Consider the following 27,508-nt stretch of genomic DNA (forward strand, 5'->3'; position numbering starts at 1 on the left):
ATATAAAATAACCTCAGGTACAGAGTGCGTCTTTTCTTTCGCCTCTCTCTCTCTCTCTCTCTCTCTCTCTCTCTCTCTCTCTCTCTCTCTCTCTCTCTGTTTCTTTCCCACTCTTCCATTTTTCGGTTCGGTTATTAATTAACTGCTGGACAAACACGCTTACAGCGGGGAGGATATTTGGAGCGCCACTCATTTGGCCTCTAAAGCACGCGCACCGCGACCTGGATCAGTTTCTCTGCGACGCACAAGTGCCGTAAATTTGTGCGTTTTTTTTTTGCTAGTCAAACAGACAGATTTAAAAGTTTTAATTCAAACACGCGCTGTAAAAAGGAATGTAACCAAGTATAAGAAATATTACCATGTGTAAATCTTGAGATTTTCTTGGAAATGTTGTTTTCTATTTTTGTCTGATTTCATATGATTAATAATAAACCTCTGTGTGTCAGTGTGTGTGTTTGTCCAGCATGAAGTAGTACTTTTTACGATGACTTCACATTCCTGATGACCCCTCCATTGACAACTTGGTTTGTTTCGTTCTCACACATCCAAATCATCTTCTAGTGAACTTACCCTCCACTTAAATGTCCGACCCCATGGCATCTCTATGGCCAGAGACTCGTCGTGGTTGTCGGACAATCTAGTGGATTTTTGTCGAGGGTTTTTCGAGGACTCACGAGGTACGGAGGCCGCTTCGTGACGCAGTTATTCGACGTGAAGTGAATGTCTGAACATATACAACGTGTTGCTGTTATTACAAATAACGAGGATAAAATAGACAGATATAAAATGTAGAAACAAAGAATAGACAAATAACCAATAAATAAAATAATCGTACGTTTCAGACTACGATACAGCGGTGTCTCGATCTGACGTCTCGTCTGTCAAATCTAACGATAAGGGGCGAAATTATCATAATTATCACCTTGTTGTTGATTTATAGAACGATGAAAAAAGCAGGAGGTTGTCGACCTTCTGAATTCTAAAGGTCAGAGGAACGGGTCGCAATTACAGCTGCTCGGTGTGTTGAGTCGGAGTTACGGTGCAGATCTGAAGAGCCAGCAGGTTACAGGTCGTCCTATCTGCAGCGTCGTAAAGAGATGAACGAGCCAGACTGATAAGGGATAAAGAAGGAGATCTTCAGTTTGCTGGAGATTAGCTGTCAATCAGCCAAGATGGCAGACTGTTAATTATTTGGCTCAAGACTTCGACGTATTCAGCCTGAACACTCCTGCATATTTTTGACTGCAACAAAAAAAAACCCTCCAATCCAAATTAACCACCTGATTACATCTTCTGAGACTTACTGACTCTTTTTTCTTGTTTTGTTTGTTACAAAGGGACTACTGAGATTTATCTCAATCTAAACCTAGAAACGTCATACTGATAACATCTTGAATAGATTTAATACTCCACATTGCACAGTCACATTAAAAGAGGTTGTTCTTTAGACTGTGTGTGTGTCCATATATTGTGTGCATTGACTATTCCCATGCTGTCAGGGTTTCAGCACTGAGACGGTGATTAGTTACCCAGTGTTGTTCTGAACACTAAAGATAGTAGAGGAAGGCGTTCATTTTTCTCCGCTTTCTCCCATGTTACTGGTTGCTGTATTTTGTTTTGTGTGCGCATGCTGTGCGCTGCATGTATTGCGACAGCTGTGAGTTCTGCCTTTTAAAATAACATCCACGGGAACTCGGGCTTCCTCAGATGCAGAGCATTCAGCAGAGCTCCACCTTTTCTGTTGGTGTTCATACAACCAGCTTCTAAAACCGAGAGGTTTTCTACGAGGGATGAAGAAAAAACATTTCCGTGCTCTATGTTTGAGGAGTTGAGAATTACCCTGTTAGTATATTCATTGTTCAGATTTACCAACAAGATTTGGTCGAACGTATTACAGACAAAGCTTCTCACCATCATTCTGCTCAGAGGATTAATTTGTAAAAAAAACTAATTTGTAAAAAAAAATTGGGTCACCACATTGTCCATGTGGGATTCCATGTGTGGAGGTTCTCCTTCCAACTATCCAGCAACGTAAAGCCAAGCGTTTACTGAAGATGAACAAAAAAATAAGTCATTTCCTCTTTCTAAAAACAAACACAAAAACATGTTCAGGTTCGTTTTTTGAGGATCGCTCGGTGTTCATCGAGTCGAACGCTCGTGAACGTCACCGCAAAGTCGATTACGAGTAGGATTCACTTTGAACGCTGGGTCGGGGGCATGTCAGTGAGAAAACATGCTAAAAACACTGAGTGATTCCACTGAGCCGTCTGAGGTCAAAGGTAAATTGGATGAAAACGGATGTTTCCTCGTATCAGAAGCTGATTTCAGTCTGCGTTGTACAATTACAATCAAGTTTAATTAAAAAAAAAAAAAAAACAAACAGCAAAGCAAAACACTGGATTGCTTTTACCAAAGAGTCAGATGTCGGAATTTTGACTTACTTACTTGTAAATACAAACTTCCATAGGGAAACAGATATATTTTACAACAACAACAAAATCTCAGAAATGACCATGGATGTCATAGATTTAATGTAACTTCACCCTGTAAACTTTTATACACTTTTAATGATGTGTGCTAGCATGTTTAGTCTTGGGAATGTTGTTTCGTGTGTGTGTGTGTTAGTTAGTAGACCACACCTCTCAGGAAGACAGATGCAAGGCTTCGATCAGACTCGGTTGTCAGAACTCGAGCGCCGTAGCCAAGTAACACTGGAAAAGGTGGGCGGAGGGAATGAAAGCGAGGAAGGAGAGGAAAGTAAGGCAGGGAGGAAAGTGAAGACAAGTTACACAAAAAAAGGGCTAAAAAGAGTTGCTGAGGATAGGAGTGGTTTTCTGGGGATGTGTGGATCTGCTACTGAGTAAAATGTAAAGTTTGAACAAATCTGGTGACTGAAGTGGACCAGGAGCAGAACCTGAACTTGACTGGAGCAGTGAATGTTCATTACTTCAGACCTCAGACGTCTCAGAGTTTAGAGTTCAATTCATCACCTGGATTAGACTTTTTGTTTGAGAGAGAAGTTGGTACAAGAACAGTACTTAGAGATTATTAAAAATGAGAGTCTCAGACAGAGAGAATGTGAGAGACAGACAGAGAGAGACTCAGACAAAGGACATGAGAGAGAGAGAATGAATGAGAGAGAGAGAGAGAGAGAGAGAGAGAGAGAGAGAGAGAGTCTCAGACAAAGGACATGACAGAGAGAAGAAGAAGAAGAAGAAGAAGAAGAAGGGAGGAACACACTGAATTGTCCATTCTTGTGTTTTGGACTTTTTTTTTTAAAAAACATTTTAAAGAATAAATGTTTCACACACACCCACTCACACACACCCACACACATACACACACACCCTACATGAACATTTCTTCACGTTACTTTAACACTTTCTGAGAGTTTTGAAGACGTTACATATTTCACTACAAGGCCTTTTCTCTCTTCTTCATTTTTTCCCTTTCTCATATCCAGCATTGTCACACCATATAGTCTAAAGTTCACCAGCACTTCTGTTGACCTCAAACACAATAAGCAGCAGGAACGTTTGCTCATAAAAGCATAGCACTCCTTCATGGAGTCTGTGCACACAGCTGCATATTGGAGTTTTTTCTTTACTTTTTTTTTTCCTCTGAGAGGAACTTAGATTGGGGGAGTGAGAGGCGAAAAACAGAGATTGGACCCTGTGACTGTTGTTCTGGCTTGTGATTGGCTGACTCCTGTTGCTAGGCTTATGTCATTGTGGCTTCTCTCTCTCTCTTTCTCTCTCTCTCTCTCTCTCTCTCTCTCTCTCTCTCTCTCTCTTTCTCTCTTTCTCTCTCTCTCTGTTTTTTTTAACTCTCTCTGTCTTCCCCCAGCGCTCTGATAGGTCAGGTTGGAACTGGTTCTGAGCAGGGCTGCACCGGGTAACTTTTTCTACTTTTTTTGCCACTTGTTGAACATCGGAAAGCCTGTGGTTTGTAAAGCATGTCTACTTGTTCGACATGAGAAAGAAAACAGAGCCAAGAGTTGCACCGGTGCACCGAATCTGCCTGCAGACACACATAGGGGATGTATTGTGAGACACGTTGAAAAAATAAAGAAAAAAAAATTGTTATATATAAAGTGTACTTTATAAGTAAAACATTCAAAAAACTTTGGAGTGTGTGTGAATCTAAAACAACATAAAATCTTCATCCAAGTGACACAAAGCACAAATTGGGACTGACTAGATTATTCTGGTAGAATTCACACCTCTTTTGATATGCTTAAGCACGTCGGGTAAATACTTTAGTACTTTATTCAGTTCAAATGTAATCACTGATGACAAAAACACTGAGCTTTCTATTCTGGCTCTTTTTTCTTTTCTTTTTTTTCATTTCATTTGCATTTAAAGGGGAAAATGGTGCTCTAAATGTCCATGAAGCTGTCTATTGATGCATTCCCTCACGTGCTAAACAAAGTTTTAATGTTTATACAAACACACACATTTTGGCTGGGATATATTTCAACCAGTTTCAAGCAAACGCTGACTGGGATCTTGTGTAGGTTTGCTGAGCCATAAAGCACAGCGAGGCTCGTTTCCCTCTTCCACCCCCACGCCAAAGAAAGAGTGCTGACTCTGGCTCCAGTGTGTTTACACCCCTCTCTTACCCTCAGAGCAGAGTGTTGGGGAAAAAAATCCCCAGACACAATAAAACATGCTGAATAGACTGTCCATCACTCGAGCTTGCTCGGTGACAGGGTGACTCTGTAAAAGTGCCTCAAATATCATCTCAATCATGCTGCACACTTTCACCCTGTTTGTTAGAGTTTTATTTTATTTTATTTATTTATTTATTTACTTACTTATTGTATTAACGATGCCCCTAACACACCCTCAATCCCATGAACTAGCCCCATTGAAAATGCTTAGCTGTACAGATGTTATGCCTCGAGTTATACTTTGCAGATCAAGGAGATTTGGTCTTTCTGTGTAGCTCTATTCACAATTTTTTTCTTTGGAAAAGAAATGTTTGTGTGCTACAGATAAGAGGAATTTATCATCTTAACAGAGGCGCAAATCCAAGAAATCCATCTCGAGAAAGGTTGATAGATGGATATCGATAAATGCATTCAAAGAACCTCCTGGGGTAAATTCTTTCCAGAAAAGAATCCAATAACATCGATCCACCTTATCTCAGGCTGGTAGGCAGCGGAAGGCAAGAATTGATCTCAGCTTGTTTTTTTGTTTTGCTGCTGCAGGTATGACATCATGTCACTCTGTAACGCCTTCACTGTTTTTAGCTCTTAGTCTATGGAACTATTTTATCTATCACACTGATTTAAATTAGTATTTGTGTGTGTTTGTGCGTGCGTGTGTGTGTGTGTGTGTGTGTGTGTGTGTGTGTGTGTGTGTGTGTGTGTGTGTGTGTGTGTGTGTGTGTGTGTGTGTTTGGAGTGTGACACTTTTTTTTTTTAACAAAAAAACCCCCAACACACTACTGCATTGTGTTAGAACAATGCACGAAAGAGATTTTAATAATTCTAAACAGAAAGAGATCTTTATCTTTGTGGTATGCACAGTATGATTGAAGAGGTTTTGATCATGTCAGCCTCACTGGTCAGCTCATGTTTTTTTTGTTTTTTTTCCTCCTCCCATTTTCACTCCCTTCCCCATTACATGAGCCGCCCAGCGCTCACTGATTGGTTGACGGGATATGTTTTTCGTCAGACGATTGGCTGAGCACCGCGTCAATCCAACACCGCCTACTTATTTAGCTCGTGAGGGCCAGTGAAGAGCGGCTAATTCTGCTCCGGAGCTCGAACAGCTGGCTGGGCGAAATAATAATAATAATATTATTAAGAAAAAAAAAAAGAAAAGGAAAGGAAAAAAGAGCCGATGCCTCAAGGAACAAAAAGACGGAGCTAAAATAAAAACGAGCGGATAATTTTTGAAAGAAAGAAGAAAAAAAAGATGAGACACGCGTCTGCAGATAACGAGCCTGTGAAAAAGCCCTCAGTAACAGTGACAGAGCTGTTTAAAATGTGCGCACACTGCGAGCGGATTAGTAAAAAGGTAAGGGACAAAAACACCGTCCACAACAGTGTGGGTCAGGTTCGGGTTGGTGTCGGTGCGGCTCAGTCACTTGTTTTTCTCTCGCTGACTTCTGCAGTGCAGCTGTCTGTCTGTCTGTTTCTCTCTCTCTCTCTCTGTGTTTCTCTCTGTGTGTCCTGTGTGTGTGTTCCCCCCTATCTGTCTCTCTCTCTCTCTCTCTGCCCCCCTCACTGTTTCTCTCTGTCTGTCTGTCTCGCTCGCTCTGTGTCCTGTGTCGCTGTCTCTCTCTTTGTCTGTCTTGCTGTCTGTGTGTCTCTCTGTGTGTTTGTCTCTCTCTCTCTCTGTGTCCTGTGTGTGTGTCTCTCCCTCTCTCTCTGCCCCCTCTCTGTCTCTCTCTTTCTGTCTGTCTGTCTCTCTCTCTGTCTCTTTCTGTCTGTGCGTGTCTCTCTCTGTGTCCTGTGTCTCTGTCTCTCTCTTTGTCTGTCTCGCTGTCTGTGTGTCTCTGTCTATCTCTGTGCGTCCTGTGTGTGTGTCTCTCTCCCTCTCTCTCCTGCCTTGTTTACGAGTTCACTTCAATTTCTATTTTTTTTACTCTTCTCTATTTGCAAATTGTTTAACAAGGACTTTGTCCTGTTTATCAGACATGTCGTGTTGATGATATTACAGGTTTTCATTCATTCAGTCGTGCGACAGCAAAAACAACGTCAGCCAGAACAATGCTATAACAATAAAAAAAAGGGAAAAAGCAAACCCATCACCTTTTTTTCATTACCAAGGTATTAAAAAGATCTCTTTAATCCTGCGTGTATTATTCTTTTTTTCTTTCCTTCACCGATTTCCAGCTCTTTTTCCACAGTTGTTCAGGACTGCTCACGGTAGCAGCAGATCTATTATAGAGCTCGTGCTTTTCATGAAGGATTGAGGTTTCTTGGTAGATGTTATGACCTAAGGAGAAATATAATTGTCACATGCTTGCACAAGTTTCCCTATTCATTATATTAAGACTTCATTCTCGAAATGTCTTAATGCGTCTTTTCTTTCTTTTGTGCAGGACATGGGAGTGCGAATCCCCAGGCCACTGGGAAACGGACCAAGCAGATTTATCCCAGAGAAAGAGGTCAGGTTTGTTCCACCGGCAGCACATTGGTTTTAAATCGAATGAATGAATCCATGAAACTAACATTTTCTCAGATTTATCGCAGAATAAATATTTCAAGACTGTTCCCAATTCAGTCAATTTCTTTAATCCAATTCCAGATCCTTCAAGTCAGCAAAATGGATACCAGAACGCAGTCGATATTTCAGGACGCCTTTTCGCTCGGCCGGCTCGATAACATCTGCCTGGTGATGGGCTTCCATCCTCAGTACCTGGACTGCTTCCTGAGGACGCAGCATTACCTGCTTCAGATGGACGGACCCTTGTCCCGCCACTACAGGCACTACATTGGCATAATGGTAATGTGGACCTCAGATGTTGTTCTTAATCCTGAATTGAGGTGATGGATGTAAGAATAAAAAGGGCTGTTAAACATGTCTGAACACGTTCTTGTTCCCTTGATCTCTTTCAGGCCGCTGCCAGGCATCAGTGTTCGTACTTGGTCAATCTGCATGTGAATGATTTCCTGCAGGTTGGTGGGGATCACAAGTGGCTGAACGGACTAGACGGAGCCCCGCAGAAGCTACGAGCACTGGGAGAACTCAACAAGATCCTGGCTCACCGGCCATGGTTGCTCACAAAAATGCACATTGAGGTATTATGCGACTGCAGGGAGAATTTCAGTGCAGCGAGACTTACTGTATAATCGCAGTCATATAAAGGATTAGAACGATCTTCGATTGCGTAAAGGAGGTCGATTGGTTACCATTCATTTTGAAAACCTTGATAAGATTTTAAATGATACATTTACTTCTAATCCTAGACATAAAATAATAGCCTGTTGCATAATTTTATCATATGATGATATGCGTAGAATTACTATGGTAAGGTTCTGCAAAGAAAATTGAATCGCTGTTGTCCGTTTTATTTTAACAGAATCTACTGAAGGCCGAGGAGCACAGTTGGTCTTTAGCCGAGCTGATCCACGCCGTCGTGCTGCTCACACACTACCATTCTCTTGCTTCGTTCACCTTCGGCTGTGGGATCACACCAGACATTCACACTGAAGGAGGACACACTTTCAGACCTCCCTCGCTCAGCAGCTACTGTGCGTGCGACATCGCAAACGGTAACGGCGCTCTGGAGGACATGTTGGCAAACCAGCAGGTATGTGCTAGAAGACCACGTCCAGCTTTGTTTTGATGTCACTGTATCTGCTTCAACAGTAACTCTGTCCTAGTGTCAGTGTAAACACGGATCAATATCCCTGTGTGTGTGTGTGTGTGTGTAAAGGAGATGGATGAGTCAGGCGAGGTGGAAGTGCTGATGGAGAGGATGAAGCAGCTGCAAGAGTGTCGTGATGAAGAGGAGGCCAGTCAGGAGGAGATGGCCACACGCTTTGAGAGGGAGAAGACCGAGAGCATGCTGGTGGCCACTACAGGTACGGGAAGGATGAATTTTTTTCCTTGCTAAACAAAACTTGGTCCGTGCTTTACATCTCTGGATTGGTTATTACATTGTTAATATAACTGCTATAGTCATTATTTATTTATTGTTGCTACAATTATTAAAACAACCGGACGATACGATGATGTGACCTCTTAGGCCAGGGCTGTCAAACTCAAAGTCACAGTGGGACAAAATATAAAACTGAGAAAGTCACGGGCCAAACTGAATATTTATTGAAAAATGAACTGCAACTGATATGTAATGTTCAACCTTTTTCATATGGAAACAAACTTTAGTTTTGCTTAAACACAGGATTTGGAACAACTGGAGCTTGATATTACAAACACATAAGAAATAAGAGCTTGATATTAAAAACACATAAGAGATTTTGCAATCTCTGCTGCCACAATAAAGCTTTATAGCCTTTATAGCAGCTTCACTTATTGATTTTGCTTTCATGAACATAGTCTGCCGGGAAACCAGACTTTTTTCATCTCCTTCGCCTTCTGGAGCTTCTGCTTTACGTCCAGGTCCTTATACTTCTCATAATGTTTCGTTTCATAGTGTCTTATGTTATATTCTTTCGTTACAGACACGTTAGCTCCGTGCACACAAGACAAACAGGTCTGTCCCTTATATTCGTGAACACATAATCTGCCTCCCTCCTGTCTTGAAAGCTCCTATTGTCCATCTTTCTTTGGCGGTGGAATTAACTTGCCGGATGTGACTATAGCATGGTTGTTAACGACAGAGAATGAGGGACGCTTTCTGTTCGTGACTATGCGTCAATACAGTGGCAAGGCATTCTGGGATTTGTAGTATTAGCAGAGCATGCGGCTAGCCAGCTGTAACGCACATTTTATATGATCTCGCGGGCCAAATATAATTACACCGCGGGCCAAATTTGGCCCGGGGGCCAGAGTTTGACACCCCTGTCTTAGGCGATCTTTATGCACGTTTGTTGAAACACGTTCTGTTTCTCATGCTTGTGATTTTCCCCACAGAAGACGAGGAATGTGTGCCGTCTCGTGACGTCTCGAGGCACTTTGAGGACCCCAGTTACGGCTACCAAGACTTCTCCAGGAGAGGAGAGCATGTGCCCACCTTCAGAGTGCAGGTAAATCAGCAAGGGACAAACTGTCACCCTGTAAACATTCGGTTTAGCCAGATTATTATCTGTATTAGTGTAATGAGATGGAAGGTGGACTGATCACGATGCTCCATGCGGTTGTCAGGACTACAGCTGGGAGGATCACGGCTTCTCCTTGGTGAACCGGCTGTACCCAGACGTAGGCCAGCTGCTCGACGAGAAGTTCCAGATCGCGTACAATCTCACCTACAACACAATGGCCACACACCAGGATGTAGACACTTCAATGCTCCGCAGAGCCATCTGGAACTACATCCACTGCATGTTTGGGATCAGGTCAGTGTACTTCTTAGGATCAGGAGCCCTTTATGTTTTTTTTTTTTTTTTACATGATTGCTAACATTTTTCTCTGTCCGCAGGTATGATGATTACGATTATGGCGAGATCAACGAGTTGCTGGACCGCAGCTTTAAAGTCTACATCAAGACGATGGTGTGCAGCCCAGAGAAGACCACCAAGAGAATGTACGAGAGTTTCTGGAGGCAGTTTCAGCACTCTGAGAAGGTAAAGCACAGTACTTTCATATCTGGTACACGCTTTATCTTCTCTCATATTGGTTTCTAAAGACTGTCTTCGTCTCTGTTTTTTTTTTTTCTAGGTTCACGTTAATTTGCTTCTTATGGAAGCGCGCATGCAGGCAGAACTTCTCTATGCTCTAAGAGCTATCACTCGCTATATGACATGAAGTGCTATTACCGTTTCTCTTTGTAATTTCACTGTTGTTGTTGTTGCTTTCGTGGGACACGTCAATAAAAGTAAAAACAACAAAAAAAAAAAAAAAGAGGAAAAAACCTAAAAAACCTAAAGCAAAGCCAGAAGTGGAGGATGACTCAGATCATCTATGGAAAAAAATGAGACTCAAGGAAAAAAAAAGTCTGGAGAGAAGTCTAAAGCCACTTGCTGACTAAAGCGTGTTGTCTCTTGGCCTGCAGTGCCCAAGCCTACCAGCAGAGGGCAAAAATGTTCGCAAAGCCGTGTAAAGGGGCAGCATTTGATTTTCTGAGGCGAGTCCTCCTCATAGTGTTTTTTTTTTTTTTTTTCTAGATGAAAAGAGAACCAATTAACTCCAGTACACCATCATGCCTTTCTACTCTTACTGTTTTTTTTTTGTTTGTTTGTTTGTTTTTTCTCATATTTGGTTTTATCGTAGTGCAGGCGACTGGAGAGAAAAGCATTAGTGAAGCTGCAAATAAACGTGTGCCTGGTCACATGCAGCACCAACACAGAGGTGCTGTTCATTCATGCTGCTTTTCTTAGCTGAGAGGCCGCGAGCCTCCAGAAAACCCCAGAACCTTTGCCAATTTCATAAGCTAACGTGCCGGATGAGACGGAGTGAGGAATGAAATGTATGTTTGTTTGTTTGTTTGAGAAAGAAGTGATAAGTGTGTTTGTGTGTGATATAGAGAGAGTGAGAGATTCAAAAGAAAACAGCTGTCTGAGCCATTGTTTTTGGTTTACTGTAAGTTACCACTCTGTCTCTACTTACCAGTGTGTATTATATATACATATATATGAAAAGCATAGCCTTTGTTGGTATTTCGGGCCTAAAAATTTATCAAAGCACTTTGTTTCTGAAATATCACAATATGCTTCAGCTGTAATGTAGCGTTTTTTTTGTTGTTGTTTTTTCGGGTTAGTGACCAGTTTCCTAAATTCAGTTTGGTCTAATCGATTTCCGATAAATCGATAAAACCCAGTCTTCCCGTGTGACGTGACGTGCTTCCTGTCGGTCTGAACCTTCTCCCCCAAGCCCTGCACCTGTCTTCCCTTCACCACATGGTCATCTTAACTCTCAAACAGCTATAGTTTTTTTTGTCTTTTTGTTAACGATTGTCAGTATAAAAAATTAAATACCTCCTGTTCTATATCTCCTGAAGTATCCCGAGAGTTCGTTTGTCGTTGCGTTGACGCTTAAGAGTCCGTCACCGAGACACTGCTTATTTTTTTTTATATATATATTTTTTTTCGAGAACTTCAAGGAGTATAACTAAGCAGCTTTTAAAATTGTTGAGTGTGTGTGTTTTTAAGGATTTAATCGTGTTTACTAAAAAAAGATAAATAAATAAAAAAGTACTGCATTCTGATGATGGCTGGATCAGCTGGGTGTAGAAGGGTGTAGAAGAGTGTTGAGAAAGACAGACAGAGGGATGGTACTTTTTTGTGAGAAATATGCTAAGCAATGAGTTTTCTTCTTCTTTTTTTTTTTTAATCAATCTTCAGAGCCTGATGTCAGTGAATGACATTTTTTCTAAGAAATAAAATGTTAATAAAGAAAATAAAACATTTTAATCTCGTTGTATGACCTGAATTTCTCTGAATATTTCCTAAATATTCCTGTTCTTTCTCTGATAAAGAAGAGAAATACCTCCAGCTGTGACAACTGTTCACTATTCGTATTGTTAAAAAAAAAAAAAAAGATATAGAATGTACATTTAAGCTTTTTACGCTGATACGCTGTAAGTTACCGTTCATTATTAACATGAGATTAAGACATGGAGACATTAAGCACAACCTGGCTAGTAGAGGATTGCAGTAACACACACACACACACACACACACACACAGAGGAACTTATCTTTTCCTCAGAGGTTGAGAGAATCATCTTGTTTATGTCCCGCTTTGGTTTAAGTAGCACGTTACTAAGGATTTAATTCTGATAATAACATTAAGTAAAGTGAAGAACCGGTGCCATGTTGTATCATTGTTGTAAGATGTTTAACATGCTAAAAAAAATTCTAATTCTGTCCTGTGTCCCTTCTGGTCTCTTAAATAAAGAGTTTGAGATCATTCCCCTAGTCCTGGATCTTTATTATTAAACATTTCCTGCCTTATGATCCTGTATTTTTATACTGGATTATCAGTAGGTTCTAGAAGTTAAAGTGCAATCAGTGCAAATATAAATATACCCTGGATTATTTCTTCAGGAAGTGTCGCTCACAGCTTCCGGTAGGTTTGTGTATCTCTTTATGCGTTTCTTCAGCCTCTCTGCGACTGGTAAGAACTCTAGCTCCCAGCAGGCCTCTTGGTAAGCCTTGACCTCGTCGCTAGCGGGCCACTGCAAGGCCTTCTGGTCTGGAAACAGAAGACAGAGGAGATGGTTCACATCTTGTTAACCTGGCACTAGTATGCACCCAACACTGCTTCGTCAGAAAGGTCATTCGCTGTAAACAGATACTGCAATGTAGAGTCAGATGTGAACTGACATTAAAAATATATCTCTTTGACCTCGCTGAGTCGCCAGATATTGGTATGTCTTACACGACACAAAGTCTAAATTAAAAGATTCTCCGATGCATTTAGTGCAATTTTCCAAATTATTGCCACTTCCCTTAATGAATGTTTGGAGTAAACCTTATTTTATTATTATTAACCAGTTCAGAGGAAACGTGTGGAGAGACAGGGGGTCGTGACGAGACTTTCTGTGTTGATCTGGAGGCTTGGCATGGAGTTTGTTGAACGATCTATCTAAAACCACGTCTTACCCGTCTGGCAGAGGCAACCAGGTGAAAAATATCCACTTGTTGCAGTCAGTTAGTTGTTTTTTGACATTTGGCAACCTTTTTTTTTTTCACATTCGACTCACACCTCCAGGGTCGGGGTTCGATTCCCGCCTCCGCATTGTGTGTGTGGAGTTTGCATGTTCTCCCTGTGCCTCAGGGGTTTCCTCCGGGTACTCCGGTTTCCTCCATGCATGGTAGGTTGATTGGCATCTCTGGGAAATTGTCCATAGTGTGTGTGTGTGTGAGCCCTGCGATGGGTTGGCACTCCGTCCAGGGTGTATCCTGCCTCGATGCCCGATGACGCCTGAGATAGGCACAGGCTCCCCGTGACCCGAGGTAGTTCGGATAAGCGGTAGAAAATGAGTGAGTGAGTGAGAGTAATTGTGTGACTTGGAAACATCAACAACTGTCTCAAGAACTTTTTGGTTTTGAGATGACAAGAACATTTATACAGTATTTGGGAGCAGAGATTCTCTTCTTACAGGAAACAAAAACAAACAAGTAAACAAATATTAAAACATAGAAAACATTGCAATAATTTTGGAGTACCAGAATAAAACAAAATTATTTACAAAAACTGGTGTTTCTTTAGAGCCTTAGTTTTTATTTCAGTGCAAGATTCTCGAAAGGATAGACAAACGTGTGTGTGTGTGTGTGTGTGTGTGTGTGTGTGTGTGTGTGTGTGTGTGTGAGAGAGAGAGTACCTGAATAAAGACAAAGTATCTCCAGCAGCTCTTGTACACACTCCTGTTGTCTGTCTTCAGCTCCTTCGGTGCAGTTCCACAGCGTCTGACACACCTGTGTAGCCAGAAGCCAGTCCTGAGGCCCAAAGTCGCGCAAGCAGTCAATCAACCTGCACAGTGGAAAAAAAAGAGGAATGAAATAAATTGGAAAACAAGAGCTGCAGGGAATTTACACGTGTCACCAAAATAATCCAGCTGCCAGAAGTAGTTCTTACTTGTGTACGGCTCCTTCATGGTTTATTACGCTCCTGTGGTTGGGATCGACGGAGAGGTTCATGAGAACCCCACATGCTGAGAAACACACGTCAGGATTCTTGGAGTCGAGCAGAGCTACAACAAACCGGTGCACTGAAAAACACACACACACACACACACACACACACACACACACACACACACACACACACACACACACACACACACACACCTATGTATTTTCACTACTTGACCACTCAAGGTGAAAACCTGTTCCTGCAAACACACACTTCACGCATGCACGCACGCACGCACACACACACACACTCACACTCACACACCTTTGTTTTTGATGATAAAGTTCTGCACGTCTTCAATCTGAGAGAGGTTCCCGAACACACGTGTAGCCTCTAACACAGCGTCCAGGTTTGAGCTTAATAACAGCCTGAGCACCACTACACACACACAGACACACAGACACACACAGACACACACACACCGTGAGACAGTAGGATTATTTAACACACTTGAACAAAAGCATGTAGATTTCCTGTCATTACGCTCGGAGATGTGTTTGTGCTGGACTCGGACGACGGAGCTCTCTTCCCGGTAATAGGACAGGTTGTTGATGGTAGTTGAAGCGTTTACGATTAACTCGGCGCTCTCATCCACGGATCTGATCTCTGAAACCACACAAAACAGACATGGGGTAACATGGGCTCGGTCGCATTTTTACAACACTGCAGAAATATCTCATGCTCTGAAACCATATTAGACCCATCTGATTTTTTTTTTTTTTTCCCCCGAACCCAAGAGTCCTTTGTGTGCATCAGAAACAGCTCATAATCGTTACTGTTTTGACTCACGCTCCTGATATTGAACACAAACGAATATGACATACGTGCGCATACCAGAGCGCTGCAGCATCCTGTTCAAATATAGACTTGCGGTTTGGTTTGCTTTGTCAATTTCTGGTGTCACCCTGCAAGCGTGTGGGCCATTCAGGAGGCTGCTGTGAACATCGCTCGCTAATCTGTTTGTCTCGGTTTCTTTTTCCATCTGCTTTTAGCTCAGTTTTTTTTTACGTTGTTAATACGAAAAAAAACAAAACAGGAAGTTTTAAGTTCCAAGAGTCGAGGCCAGACGTGTGACAATTCCTTATCTCCGTCTCCACCGAGGCTCTAGGTTTTGTGCTTTGGATTTAATCTAGATCTTTCTATCCATGGTTTGTTTGCTGTCTTCTGATGTTTCACTTGTTGCTCATTATACATCATCAGCTGTTGCTTTATTGTTGTCAAAAAATTTTCCCACACACACACACACACACACACACACACACACACACACACACACACACACACACACACTGAATTCATTGCATTCGGGCTGGTTTATAACCGAGATTTTAAATCATTAGAGAAAAGAGATACAAAAAAAACAAAACAAAGCAAAAAACAACAGACTGCTGATAAACTATATCTTTCTTTCTTTCTTTTTCTTTTTTTTTTAGCAGGAAATGATAACCACCCCTTCACCTCTCCCCGAGCCTGTGCAAAATACTCCCATGCAGGACTGAAAGTGGCTTTCGGTTTGCACCTAAAAACCACAGGACTTTTTTTTTTTCTGCGTCTCGGAAATGTTTGAAGAATAGTCGGGTGGGTTAATCACAACAGACTCTGGGAAATCCGTACAGTTTGCCACTTCTTGTTATCTGCAGCACTGTATGCTGGGAATTGTTACTGGAAATCAGTGCGTGTGTGCAGACAGACACGGATATCGGCGGCTCGTTGCGTATGTGCGTGTCTGTGAAAACTTAAAACTGCTGATCAGACAATTCTCCTCGCTTTTAGAGCAGGAAATGTTAACCGCCTCTTCATCCGTCCGTGTGCGCTCCAAAATTCCCACTCAGGATCGCACATGACATTCGGTTTGTACTTAATAACCACAGAGAAATGTCTTCTCCGAATCGCAGTTAATATGCAGATCGTACAAACAGAATAATACATAGCCTAGCACGTGTGTGTGTGTGTGTGTGTGTGTGTGTGATGATTCTTGCTTACCCAGCACTTTCATTAGTAGCTGCACACACAGTGTATTAGTTGCCAGTGCCGAGCCTACGACAGGGTGAATGGACAGGTTAGCAAGAACTCGGATCAGCTTTATCAGGACGTCCTCGTCCACATGGTTCTCCAAGTCAGGATTATTCCTGGGGACTCGCAGGTAGCTCTGGAAAAGGTCTAAGAGAACGTCTATGAATCTTTCCTCTTCGTATATTCTCTGCCTGGCGTCGTTGCTCCTCGCTGCCAGGTTTCCCAATGTGAAAAGGAGACGCACCACCAGAGCCTACAGTTGATGCAGAAAAACAACAGATTTGTGTGTGTGTGTGTGTGTGTGTGTGTGTGTGTGTGTGTGTGTGTGTTAGGTAACATGATATGACAAATATACAGTACAATCAACCAACTAGCATTTAGCTTTACTGTACGTGAGCCTAATTCAGGCCTCAGTGTCGGTCCCTAGAAATGATCAGAAATATCATTGCTCTTTATCAGGGGAAAGCCTGGATTCAGTCTCCTGTGTGGACTTGAACCTATAAATCTCGAAGGAGACAGAGTTCAATGTGTTTTCTGCAATAAGGAAGTCAGAAAGGACAGTATGTTCCTAAAGAAGGGCTGTTGGGCTGATTATTTCTTCACACATCCTTTTTTTTTTTTTTTTAGCCAAACAGATTTCATTACACTCAGAGGAGAGAGAGGGGGGGGGGGAAGTTTTGGGGATAGAAACACATGCTATCACGTTCGCTCATACAGTACATCTTCGTTTAACACTGCTCTATACAGTACACTGTGTCTGTGTGTGTGTGTGTGGGTGTGGGTGTGTGTGTGTACATATGTTTTGGCTGTACTCACCTGTTTCCTGCTGTGTTTGCACAACAGAGCTAAAAATAGCCCGTAGCAGCTCGAGGTTTCGACTAGCGCACAGCAGCACTCGGCATAAGAGGACAGTTTACTGGAGACACAAAACATCGTGACAGAAATCTGACAACATAATAAATCACTCGTGAACACTCATGAGGAAAAAGTGGGTGACTAAAGATGAACTGTCTTAATATTCGTTCTGTTCTGTAACTAATCCTGGTGTCTGGACAGAAACAGTAAGAGAAATGTGCTAATCGTGTGAAAAGCATCGTTCTTTACTTCTTCGGCGCAGTGATGGTGTGTCACCTGAATAACCTTGCTACATTAAGGCACACGTCTTGGTCTTCCCGGTGATGATCCATGACCGCGCACAACGTGGAGAAGACGTTGCTGGACAAAAACAAAGCGCGGGACTCGGACAAGTCAGCCACGTTCCTCAGCGCCGCCGTCACCTGCGAGCATCAGAGTCATCATACATTTTAGTATATAAGCCTTAAAAAAAGAAACAAACGAATGAGTGCTCAGTATGAGAGATCATCAGCTCATCCACTCATCATTATGTGACTCATCAACTCATCATGTATGTACACGTCCCTAAGTCGAATAAAACATCCAGCCAGAACAAATAAGCTCAATATGGATATAGAAGTGGAGCAAGGAAACAAGCATGAAACAATCCTCCTTGTGTTACAGACCCTGTGTGACCCCACCCTTCCATTCTGTCCAGTTTAGAGCACCAGAGTCTGAGAAATGTCTAGGCGGGGTTCACTGACAGTCTGTTCCTTCACTGCTACAACTTCTGAGGGAAACATATCCACAGTCCAAGTTTTGGGGTTTCAGTACGAGAAGCCCAAGTTTTGCTAGAACATTCTGGATGAAGCTAATTACAATAATAACAAAAATAATAAAGATATAAGTTTATTACAGAAACATAATGGTCAAATCTCTGCCGTTGATTTTAGGCCTATCTTCAAAGCTACCCACCTGTACCAGTATGTGTCCTGAGATAGAGTGATGATCATTATGGGAAGCGTTAGGGTCTGTTGTTAGGATCAGACGCTGAGAGAGCTGGAGCGAGACTGAGATGAAGTCTTTAGCTAGAAGCAGCCTGGCGAGGGAGCTGTTTCCTGAGAGGAGCTTCAGGGAGCCTGTGCAGTACAAAACGGCCTCTCCGCTGCTGCTAAGATCCTCAAGCTGGATCAGTGATAAGAGGGAATCTGATACACACACACACACACACACACACACACACACACACACACACACACACACACACACACACACACACACACACACACACACACAAGCAACAAGCTGCCTGAGAAAGACAGTTAATGACTGATCAGATTGAATAAGTTATACGGGAACAGAATCGTACCTATAACGCTGTTGTCTTCAAACAAGTAGTCGTTTCTGGAACTCCGGCTTACTTTAAAGACAAGCTTGCAAATGTTAAGCAAGTTGTTTCCGCTGACGTTAAGCTGAAATCACACAGCGTCGGATAAGACACGTGGTGCTAGCAAAGAAAGTGTTCCTCCCTTTAAACCCAGTTGTTAAAATACTTACTCCTAGTATGAGTTTTGCAAGAGTCAGGTTCAGACGATCGGATCCCAAATCGATCAGTCGAAACAGCACCCGGAGAACGGAGGACCTTTTCGTAAACCGCTTTCCCAGCATGCCTTTCTCTGACAGGACGTTATGGAGAGCAGTACAGGCGTCGCAAAGACGCTCGATAGTCTCCTTCGATGGGGTTCCTCCTAAGTTATACAGAGATATACAGAGTTCAAAGATGAGAGAAGTATACGCTGAACATGTTCTGTGGGTAAAAGGTTTCCTGAGCCCACAGGTCTTACATGGGCCAAAAGATACAGTGAATTTTCTCATCTGTTGACATTTCACTGACATTTATCGAACACCCACTGACACTTACACTCGCTCTCCAGCCCTCAGTCATCACTTGGTTAAATGTAATCTAATGCAGGCCAGATGAGGAAGCATGTTTGAGTATAAAAATATAACTTTGCAAGTTTAGCATGAGGACAGTGGAAAGTAGAAGTGACGGGGATTCTGAAAGCTATTTCAGGGTAAAGGAAAAAAAAAGGTAAATAAACTAAATTTGGTACACTATTCTGGTCTCAGCTTCTTCGTCCATGTCCTGGCTGGTGACGCCCTGACGAGCCCAGAGAGGCACTTGGGCAAGATAAATAATTGATATTTAAATGAATTTTGAATTCTGAAATGAATTTTGCATCAATAAAAAAAATGCAGTTAAATATTTACTGCTATTACATTCTGTTTCTTATTCCTGCACTTGCTTTTTGAAAAACTTTGACTTTGACAAACTAAATACAGATTTTTCAATTCCTAGGATTTCAATTTCATGTCTTCTTTCTCCTTGTCCATTCTGGAACCTACTCCCCAAAACCAGGACCCACACCCAAGAACTTATTATATGTATATATTATATATATGCTTTTGTATCGAGTAATTGATTAATTCATATATTTCAAGAATTTTGGTCAATGTTTTCAAGCCTATCACATGACAGCGACCTGATGATGAGGGTGAAGGCTTCTAGCTGTCTACCATCTTCTGCATACATGAGCTCACAGACACACATGTGAATGGCTAGTGTCACTGTGATTGGCAGGAGAGAGAGAGAGAGAGAGAGAGAGAGAGAGAGAGAGAGAGAGACATCCTGTTTACACATTGAATACCCCTCTGTACTGAATAATCACCTGGACCAACTGACTCAAACATCTCCAGAACAGGAAGCACCTCTGAGGTCCAGAAGACGGACTCGTCACTTCCTGGCTCAGCATCTGACATGGAAAACACGAACCACAACACACTAAACATTGATGCATTCCACCTACACGTTTCACATCAGAGGTTTTCACAGTTTCACTTTTTTTTTTTTTTTTTTAACACATGTATAGAAATACAGGATGTTCATCATAACATGAAAAGGTCAACTGTGTGTGTGTGTGTGTGTGTGTGTGTGTGTACATTTGCATGCAGGAAGCCGTCTTTGCAAAGTAGGAAATATTCTGCAAGCCCCTGCGCTTTAGATCGGCAAAATGAAAGGAGTATCTGTTGTCTGATTTTCTATATGCTGCGGGGTTTATCGGGTGGTTCAACAAACCTGTTTTTGTTCCTTTTGCTGGAGATAAGTCGGCACTGCTGGGCCGTGGAGTTCTACTAATAACACACACACACACACACACACACACACACACACACACACACACACACACACACACACACACACACACACACACACACACACACACACACACACACACACACACACACACACACACACACACACACACACACACACATTAAACATATTATGAAAGCTTGCCACAAGGTGTCCCTGTTGCAGTGTTCTGGTACCTGAATACACAGAACGTACCAACAGGTCCGAGGCCCGAACGCTCCTCTCGCTCTGATACATCTGCAGCTTTGCATAATGTGAATGCATGCAAACTGGTCAGAGTGAAAATGTGCAGGCAACAGACAGGAAACCACACGATCGTCGCTCACGTCCGACCCGTTCCTGCAGTGTCATCACGGGCCTTATCTTAAAAACAGCACTATCTCTCAGTGTGACTAATGCAACACGTGCTGATGGGCAACTTGGTGAACAAACCAAGTGAGGATGACTTGATGAAATGTGGCTAAAATGAAGAGGAGAAAGAGAATGGCATGCTACTGATATTGTGGTTTATTTGGGCACTGATTTTTTTTTTCTCCGTCCCTCTAAATGACTTGATAAACGAATGCCTCTTTGGTGATGGACTCCTCCAGTCTGAGACGTGATCTCATCAAGGGAGAGTCTTGAGCGAAACTACGTTGGTGGGCAACAGAGCAGCCTGCTCTCATAATCTAATACTGTCCCATTATCTACTGTATCAGAGAGAGGGATAGAGAGAGAGAGAGAGAGAGAGAGAGAGAGAGAGAGAGAGAGAGAGAGAGAGAGAGGATGGAAGGAACAAGAAAGAGATAGAGAGGGGGGTGTGAGAGAGAGAGAGAGAGAGAGAGAGAGAGAGAGAGAGAGAGAGAGAGAGAGAGAAATAGAGAGAGAGGTGTGTCTTGTTATTTAAATTATAATTTAGATGTGTGGAAAAGACACTTGAAGTTAATACATTACCACATTTACTAATGTATTATAAAGGTATGTATTATCATTTCTCCAGAGTCACTGAATAGATTCGAGGAAGAAGAAGAAGAAGTGCATTTCAAAAACCCAGATGATTCACTTATTCTAGTGTGGAATGTTGGACACTTCGTGCACTCACTAGAGGGACACTTTAGAGGTGGACAATCAGGCACTAATGTTGAATTAGGAAAAAAATTCACGGTGGCTGGCGACACGCCGGTGGACGAGATGTCCTACAAATTTTTAAAAATTTTAGAAACTGACCATATTTAAGTAAAACTTGGGTCAACACATACCATGCGTTTGATGTCAATCGCCATTGACTGGGACTTCTATTCCCTGTCATGCGCTAGATGCTAGAGTTAATATAGTGCACAGTGTAAGTGTATAGTGTGCAGTACATCATTTCATATGTGGCTGTAGAATGTATTTTCATTTCTAATGCTTGGTTGCAGATACTGACTTTGTTTTACTGCAGCTGTCTTCAGTTCCTGCTTGTATTTGGGGACCTTTGTCTTCAGTTTTGCTTTCAGACTCATTTTTATTCTTCTCTCTACCCTCATGTTGGTGTCCTTCACTTGCAGCGACAGATCTTCTACACTTCAAGCGGCACTTGAGCTCAACATAGCTTTCAACTTTTAAGTTCTTTGCTTGTATGTGAAATAATACGTACAAAATACGAGCCAATTCTCCAGTGACTTCCTAATCTGAAGAGAGATTGTTTTCTGTTTAATCTGAAGAGAGATTGTTTTCTGTTTAATCTGAAGAGAGATTGTTTCTTCATGGTACTGATTAGCCATTAAACATGGTCAGAGATAATATTTCACTTCTGTTTAGCTCATATGGCTTGCTTTGTGTATTTTGGTTTTCCTGGTACTTTCCGCAGTACATTTGGGAAAGAAACAGACGACAGTTTATACAGTTGATTCACCAATTGTTTGCTCATCCACTTGCTACCATACAGCAATTCATTGAGACTCAAATCTTTAAATCGATTTTAATAGCCTGATATGGTAACAGACCGAATTCCAGCTGACTGGAATGGGTGTCTAATTGTTAGATCAACTGACTATAAAATATTTCATCACTCTTTTGGATGAGGATGAGCCAATAACTGTTTTCAGAAGTTCTCAGGGTTGCTATTACAGGCAAGAAGATATACAGACAGGGGATAAATAACAAGACTAACATTAACAGGGGATGGGAACAAAATAAAGATGATGATGATGATGATGATGATGATGATAAAATGATGATAAAATACCTGTGTTTGTTTGGTACGAGCGTGAGCCGTTCGGAGGATTTCTCCATGCTTTCTTGTTTGTAAATGGCATGTAAGTGAAAAGGTTCCGTGTTCACTTGCTGGGGTGGATTCGGACCCGAGGTTGGCTTATCAACACCCTCGGTTTGAGGAGCTACAGAATTTACTAAAAAAACCAAACCAAAACAAAAAAAACAACACACTGATTGTAAAGGAGATTTTTGTTACACTAACAAATCTAAAGAAAAGCCCTAAAAATGAATGTCAACCTGAACTGGATTAGTTTCATGGAACATCACATCCTGAAGTATTTTACTCACAAATATTACAATTTCTAATTGACATATAAACAAAACATGAGGAGACGAATGCATCCATGAGATAAGTTAGTTCCTATTATCAATTATGCACATTAAAGCAATGTTTTCACCATCCTGAGTTTCATGAGACATAAAAAAAAAGAATTACAGCATGTCACACTACTGAGAAACCACAAAGAGTTATGTCTTCTTTTTGCTGCCATTTTCCGTAAACTTCCACAAAAAAACACCTGGTTTAATGGACACTGTAATAGCGAGCACAGACAAGTCACGCACTACACACACAAAGAGACACGAGGGCAAAAAAAACAGGAATAGAAAGAATCATAAAGGAAATATAGTGAAGGTATAGTGAAAAGAAGGTGACTGCTGAAAGGAAGCAGGTCGTGGGGATTTTTGTCACTGGGCCTTAAAAGTGGTCTCAGAATAAGAAGTGTTTATTATATGATGTAAATTATGGACCTGATTCCTTTGTTTTTGTCCGTGTGAATGAGCTGTTGCAATAAAAACCTTCTCCTCACTAAAAATCAGCAGTGTTGAATGAACAATCCGGAGTGTTGAATGAACCTTCACAGTCTTTATGCTCTAAAAGAGTAAAATCAACACTCTGGGTGGTAGCAGCACTGTGCAGGTGAGACTGTGTAAACTTTGAGTAAGTTATAAGCATTGCAAACTTCTTCCCATGCAGCCTTTGTGTTATTGTTCTGTTCTGCGTATTTAAATTTGCTTCTTACACGAGCGTATAAAGGAGTCTATTCTTTCAGTGAGTGAGTGACACACATAAACAATTGTCAGAGCGTCTTTTAAAGAAGCCTGATGGGGACGGGATCAAGGTTACGCTAAAAAGGCACGTCAGTCTTTCTCACAGCGGAGTGACACATGAATAGGAAGAAATGAAAGGAGCACAGAAGTATTGAGCCTGAAATCTATTCTCTTATTCGGCAGGACTCTAACCTTTTCTCCTCGTTTCACTCGTTCCTTTCCTTGTTACTCACGACGTCTAGATTACAATGTTTACTACACAGTATGCCATCTACAGACTTCTTTTTTTAACAGAAATAAAATCAAATCCTTTTAAATCCCTGTAGAGGTTTTACAGCATTTTTTTCTATACAAGGTATAAAGAGGCACCGAAAACCTCATTGAAAAATCTATATTTGAATTGAACATGTGACAAAAAGTTATTGTGTCATAGAATACAAGAGCCAATCAGGTCATGATATGCAAATACAAGTATTCCATGCAGCATTCATTTAGCCTTCATTAGATTAATTTTTAATTGACATATTTATAGAATTTGCTTTGAATTAAGATCTACTCAAAAATTGCACATACCATTTGTGTGTTGCATCAGAGAGGGTATGATCGTAAGCGATCTTGCTCTGACGAGTCTTGTCCGAGCTCCTCCTCTTGAACCGCTTCTTTCCATACTCTCCGGTGGAGGTTTGGGCACAATTTTTTCAACTCTGTTGCTATCTTCATCCGGTGGAAGTGCCAACCTGGGTTTCTGAGGTACGATACATCATTAGCATTTGCGTCCCTTAATCAGACAACGTTTATGAAGAATTCTGAAAAATGAATTAAGCCTTACGTGTTCCAGAGGCGAAAGTCGCTTCCCTGAACTCGGCCTGGAATCAGGCACATCGAAATTCCGAGCATGGAGGCTGTAGGAGGATATGAAAAATCAAGGAAAATGTATGGACAATAGATGATGCATTGTCACATTGAGAAACTAAGGTACATTAATGAATTTTCCATAACCGAAAAAACCTGAATGAAGATGGCGGTCTTCCATCACGTGTGCGGGCTGATCCTCCAAAAAGCTGCCGGTGCTCATCTCGCGGCGTGAACGGCCGCTGTGTCTGAAGCGTCCTGAGAGAATGCCGGGCTTCGTTCACTATCTCTGCACTCGTCTGTCTCCTGCTGCCAAAGCCATGGTAGAAGGGTTCTTGCTTTTCCTGCTTCCGCTCCACCGAGGCCATGTGTGGACTGTACAGACTCAACAAGCAAAGAAGAGCAGAAGAACAAAGCGTCTCTGCATACCAGTGAACATTTACACCAGAAGAATCTGAGAACAAAAAAAAAAACTTGCATAAGTTTGGAAGAACACATGGTTTTGTTGTATCTATGTGGTATGGCATTTTAATGGTAATACAATGACCTGGAGAGAAACCTGGTTTTCTAAGACTCCAATAGATTGCAAAATAGTTTCATGTTTCATTAAGGTAAAATATTGTTATTAATTTTTAGAACAGAATAAATTAAAGACAGGGTCTCAATCCGGTGGCAAATTAAATATTGAATGATGACGAGAAAAAAACTTGTAGAAAGATAGGATTATTAAGACAGGATAAGATAACAGGGACACCAGTTCAGTAGCATAATCATATTGCAAAAAAAAGGAATATTTTTAATGGAATATCTAATGAATACTTCTGAAATAATGTGCAAAAGCAAGTACCTCTGAGCCCTCTATCTTTCTATTATAAATTCAGCCTATTTAGTTTAAAGCCGGTTTCAATCTTTTGTGCATTTTATGGCAGGATGGAGTACCGAGCTGCAAAGAAACAGGATGATGAATACGTTCAACACCCAAATTGGATTCTAAGGTTTTTCTCAAGACACAGTTTCCCCACCTGCAAATGGTTTTCTAACTTAACTTATTATTAGCTGTATCTGATATCATATAAAACCTGTAACCACAGACTTTTATTTTATCTGATGATCTGTTCTATAAATTCCATAGATATTGAGTTCAGTCAACACAGTGGTTTACCATCTACAAAAAGTTTTTTGAATTTCTCTGTTTGATGAAAGTGCACAAATCATCTCCGGCACCACAAAGAAACCAAGCAGAAAGATTATACTAATTTTGAAGAAAAACCACCCTGGTTGTTACTGCAATAACATACTATATTGTTTGGTTTCTGAAGTTATCTGTTAACCTGGGTTTATCTGTTTGAATAGATTATCTTTCAAGTAAAATAACTCATCTTGTGGGAGATGAGGTGGACACAGCAGCCATCAGAAGAGCACACCCCATTAGAACTATCGTTATAGTTATATGAGTAATATATGAGTATAGTTATATACGCCTATATGAGTAACACATTAACACCTGACCATCACATCCATATCATTATAGTTCTACAGGTAGTAGATTGCACGGTTATGGAGGCTATATGAGCTATATGAGTAACGCATGACCACCTGACCATCACATCAATTTCATTAAAGTTCTATAGGTAGTAGATTGCAGTTATGGAGGCTATATGAGTAACACTTGACCACCTGACCATCACATCCATGTCATTATAGTTCTATAAGTAGTAGATTGCACTGTTATAGAGGTTATATGAGTAACACTGACCACCTAACCATCACATCCATATCATTATAGTTCTATAGGTAGTAGATTGCACTGTTATGGAGGCTATATGAGTAACACATTAACACCTGACCATCACATCCATGTCATCATAGTTCTATAGGTAGTAGATTGTACGGTTATGGAGGCTATATGAGCTTTATGAGTAATGCATGACCACCTGACCATCACATGCATGTCATTATAGTTGTATAGGAAGTAGATTGCACTGATATGGGGCTATATGAGTAACTCATGACCACCTTACCATCACATCCATGTCATTATAGTTCTATAGGTAGTAGATTGCACTGTTATAGAGGCTATATGAATAACACATAAGCACCTGACCATTACATCCATGTCATTATAGTTCTATAGGAAGTAGATTGCACTGTTATGGAGGCTATATGAGTAACACATGACCACCTGACCATCACATCCATGTCATTATAGTTCTATAGGTAGTAGATTGCACTGTTATGGAGGCTATATGAGTAACACATGACCACCTGACCAACACATCCATGTCATTATAGTTCTATAGGTAGTAGATTGCACTGTTATGGAGGCTATATGAGTAACACATGACCACCTGACCAACACATCCATATCATTATAAACTAGACTACATCTAACTATCGTTCGGCTACAACAGCATTAGTGAGATCAGATTCTGACGTCTGGATGTTAAGAAGACTCCAGTTCCAGCTCATCCTTAAGGTGTTTATGTGGGTTGAGTCTTAAAAATGGCACTGATATACTGAAATTGTAAAGTTGGTTATCATTCTTTAAAAATATCAACTACGAAGCATTAAAATGAACCATCGTTTGTTGTTAAAATACTTTATAGCTCAAACCGCTTGCTATCCGGTATATACTCGGCGCGTGAGCTTCCTGCGCGTGCACCCTGCGTTACTATGGCAACGTGTAGCAGTTGCCGGAATTCAAGCCCGACAACAAAAACAGCGAGGAAGTATTAAAAAAAAGAAAAAAATCACAACAAGAAGAAGATTTGTGAAGACCTTAAAATGATACTACGATTCAGCGTTTCTTTTCAGAGCCACAAACCAATCATTTTATCCTCCACAGCTACAAACGCTGTTTCCTGATTTTAACTACACCAAAACGGATGCTTTGTTCCTGTCTGACAATATATAGAAGTGGAAAAGATATATACGTTAAACCTGTTTTTTATTTTTTTACCTTGTTCTTTTATTTTTAAAAGTAAGCGGTTGACGTCTTCGTATCCTCGTGTTTACTGTCTTCAAGAAACTACCTAGCAACTCAACGCACGCGCCGGGAGCACGAGTGATGACGTAGGGTCGCGCGCGCACGCAGA

At 41.3% G+C, this 27,508-nt stretch overlaps 2 protein-coding genes across 8 annotated transcripts in view; one reads left to right on the forward strand and one right to left on the reverse strand.

Moving 5' to 3' along the window:
- The window catches only part of sesn1 (sestrin 1), a 39,439-nt gene extending 28,958 nt beyond the window's left edge, over window positions 1-10,481 (forward strand). The window contains exons 1-10 of one of the 3 annotated variants that reach the window (XM_027147630.2): window positions 5,748-6,026; window positions 7,057-7,122; window positions 7,263-7,460; window positions 7,574-7,756; window positions 8,038-8,268; window positions 8,395-8,542; window positions 9,555-9,667; window positions 9,786-9,976; window positions 10,060-10,204; window positions 10,299-10,481. In XM_027147630.2, the coding sequence (XP_027003431.1) occupies window positions 5,925-6,026; window positions 7,057-7,122; window positions 7,263-7,460; window positions 7,574-7,756; window positions 8,038-8,268; window positions 8,395-8,542; window positions 9,555-9,667; window positions 9,786-9,976; window positions 10,060-10,204; window positions 10,299-10,385 (1,464 nt within the window). In that variant the 5' untranslated portion in view covers window positions 5,748-5,924 and the 3' untranslated portion in view covers window positions 10,386-10,481. Of the gene's footprint in view, window positions 1-5,747; window positions 6,027-7,056; window positions 7,123-7,262; window positions 7,461-7,573; window positions 7,757-8,037; window positions 8,269-8,394; window positions 8,543-9,554; window positions 9,668-9,785; window positions 9,977-10,059; window positions 10,205-10,298 lie in introns of those variants that run through there. The other 2 variants (XM_027147628.2, XM_027147629.2) reach the window with 2 other exon arrangements.
- armc2 (armadillo repeat containing 2) lies at window positions 971-27,508 on the reverse strand. Of its 5 annotated transcripts, none has more exons than XM_047817993.1 (19): window positions 27,373-27,508; window positions 24,570-24,867; window positions 24,391-24,463; window positions 24,135-24,306; window positions 22,483-22,645; window positions 20,199-20,254; window positions 19,792-19,875; window positions 18,620-18,810; window positions 18,432-18,534; window positions 18,038-18,270; window positions 17,360-17,505; window positions 17,045-17,144; window positions 16,199-16,481; window positions 14,699-14,821; window positions 14,480-14,593; window positions 14,159-14,291; window positions 13,905-14,053; window positions 12,607-12,772; window positions 971-1,111 (listed from the first exon to the last, which is right to left on the reverse strand). In XM_047817993.1, exons 2-18 carry the CDS (start codon window positions 24,779-24,781, stop codon window positions 12,621-12,623), a joined length of 2,487 nt encoding a protein of 828 aa, XP_047673949.1. In that variant the 5' UTR covers window positions 24,782-24,867; window positions 27,373-27,508; the 3' UTR covers window positions 971-1,111; window positions 12,607-12,620. The 5 variants fall into 5 exon arrangements, with proteins under 5 accessions (XP_047673949.1, XP_027003426.1, XP_027003428.1 ...); XM_027147625.2 differs by lacking the exon at window positions 971-1,111 and adding an exon at window positions 3,808-4,020; XM_027147627.2 differs by lacking the exon at window positions 971-1,111 and having other exon boundaries at window positions 11,318-12,772; window positions 22,483-22,633.

This window comes from Tachysurus fulvidraco, chromosome 9 (genome assembly GCF_022655615.1).
Source record: "Tachysurus fulvidraco isolate hzauxx_2018 chromosome 9, HZAU_PFXX_2.0, whole genome shotgun sequence".
NCBI lineage: Eukaryota > Metazoa > Chordata > Actinopteri > Siluriformes > Bagridae > Tachysurus > Tachysurus fulvidraco.

Excerpts from the sequence above, each read along its gene's own strand:
- armc2 (XM_047817993.1), bottom strand. The coding sequence starts at position 24,781 with ATGGCCTCGGTGGAGCGGAAGCAGGAAAAGCAAGAACCCTTCTACCAT. Across the intron at positions 20,255-22,482 it reads CTCGTACCAAACAAACACAG|TAGAACTCCACGGCCCAGCA; the intron begins GTATTTTATCAT and ends GTGTGTTATTAG. Across the intron at positions 17,145-17,359 it reads AATGTAGCAAGGTTATTCAG|TAAACTGTCCTCTTATGCCG; the intron begins GTGACACACCAT and ends TTGTGTCTCCAG.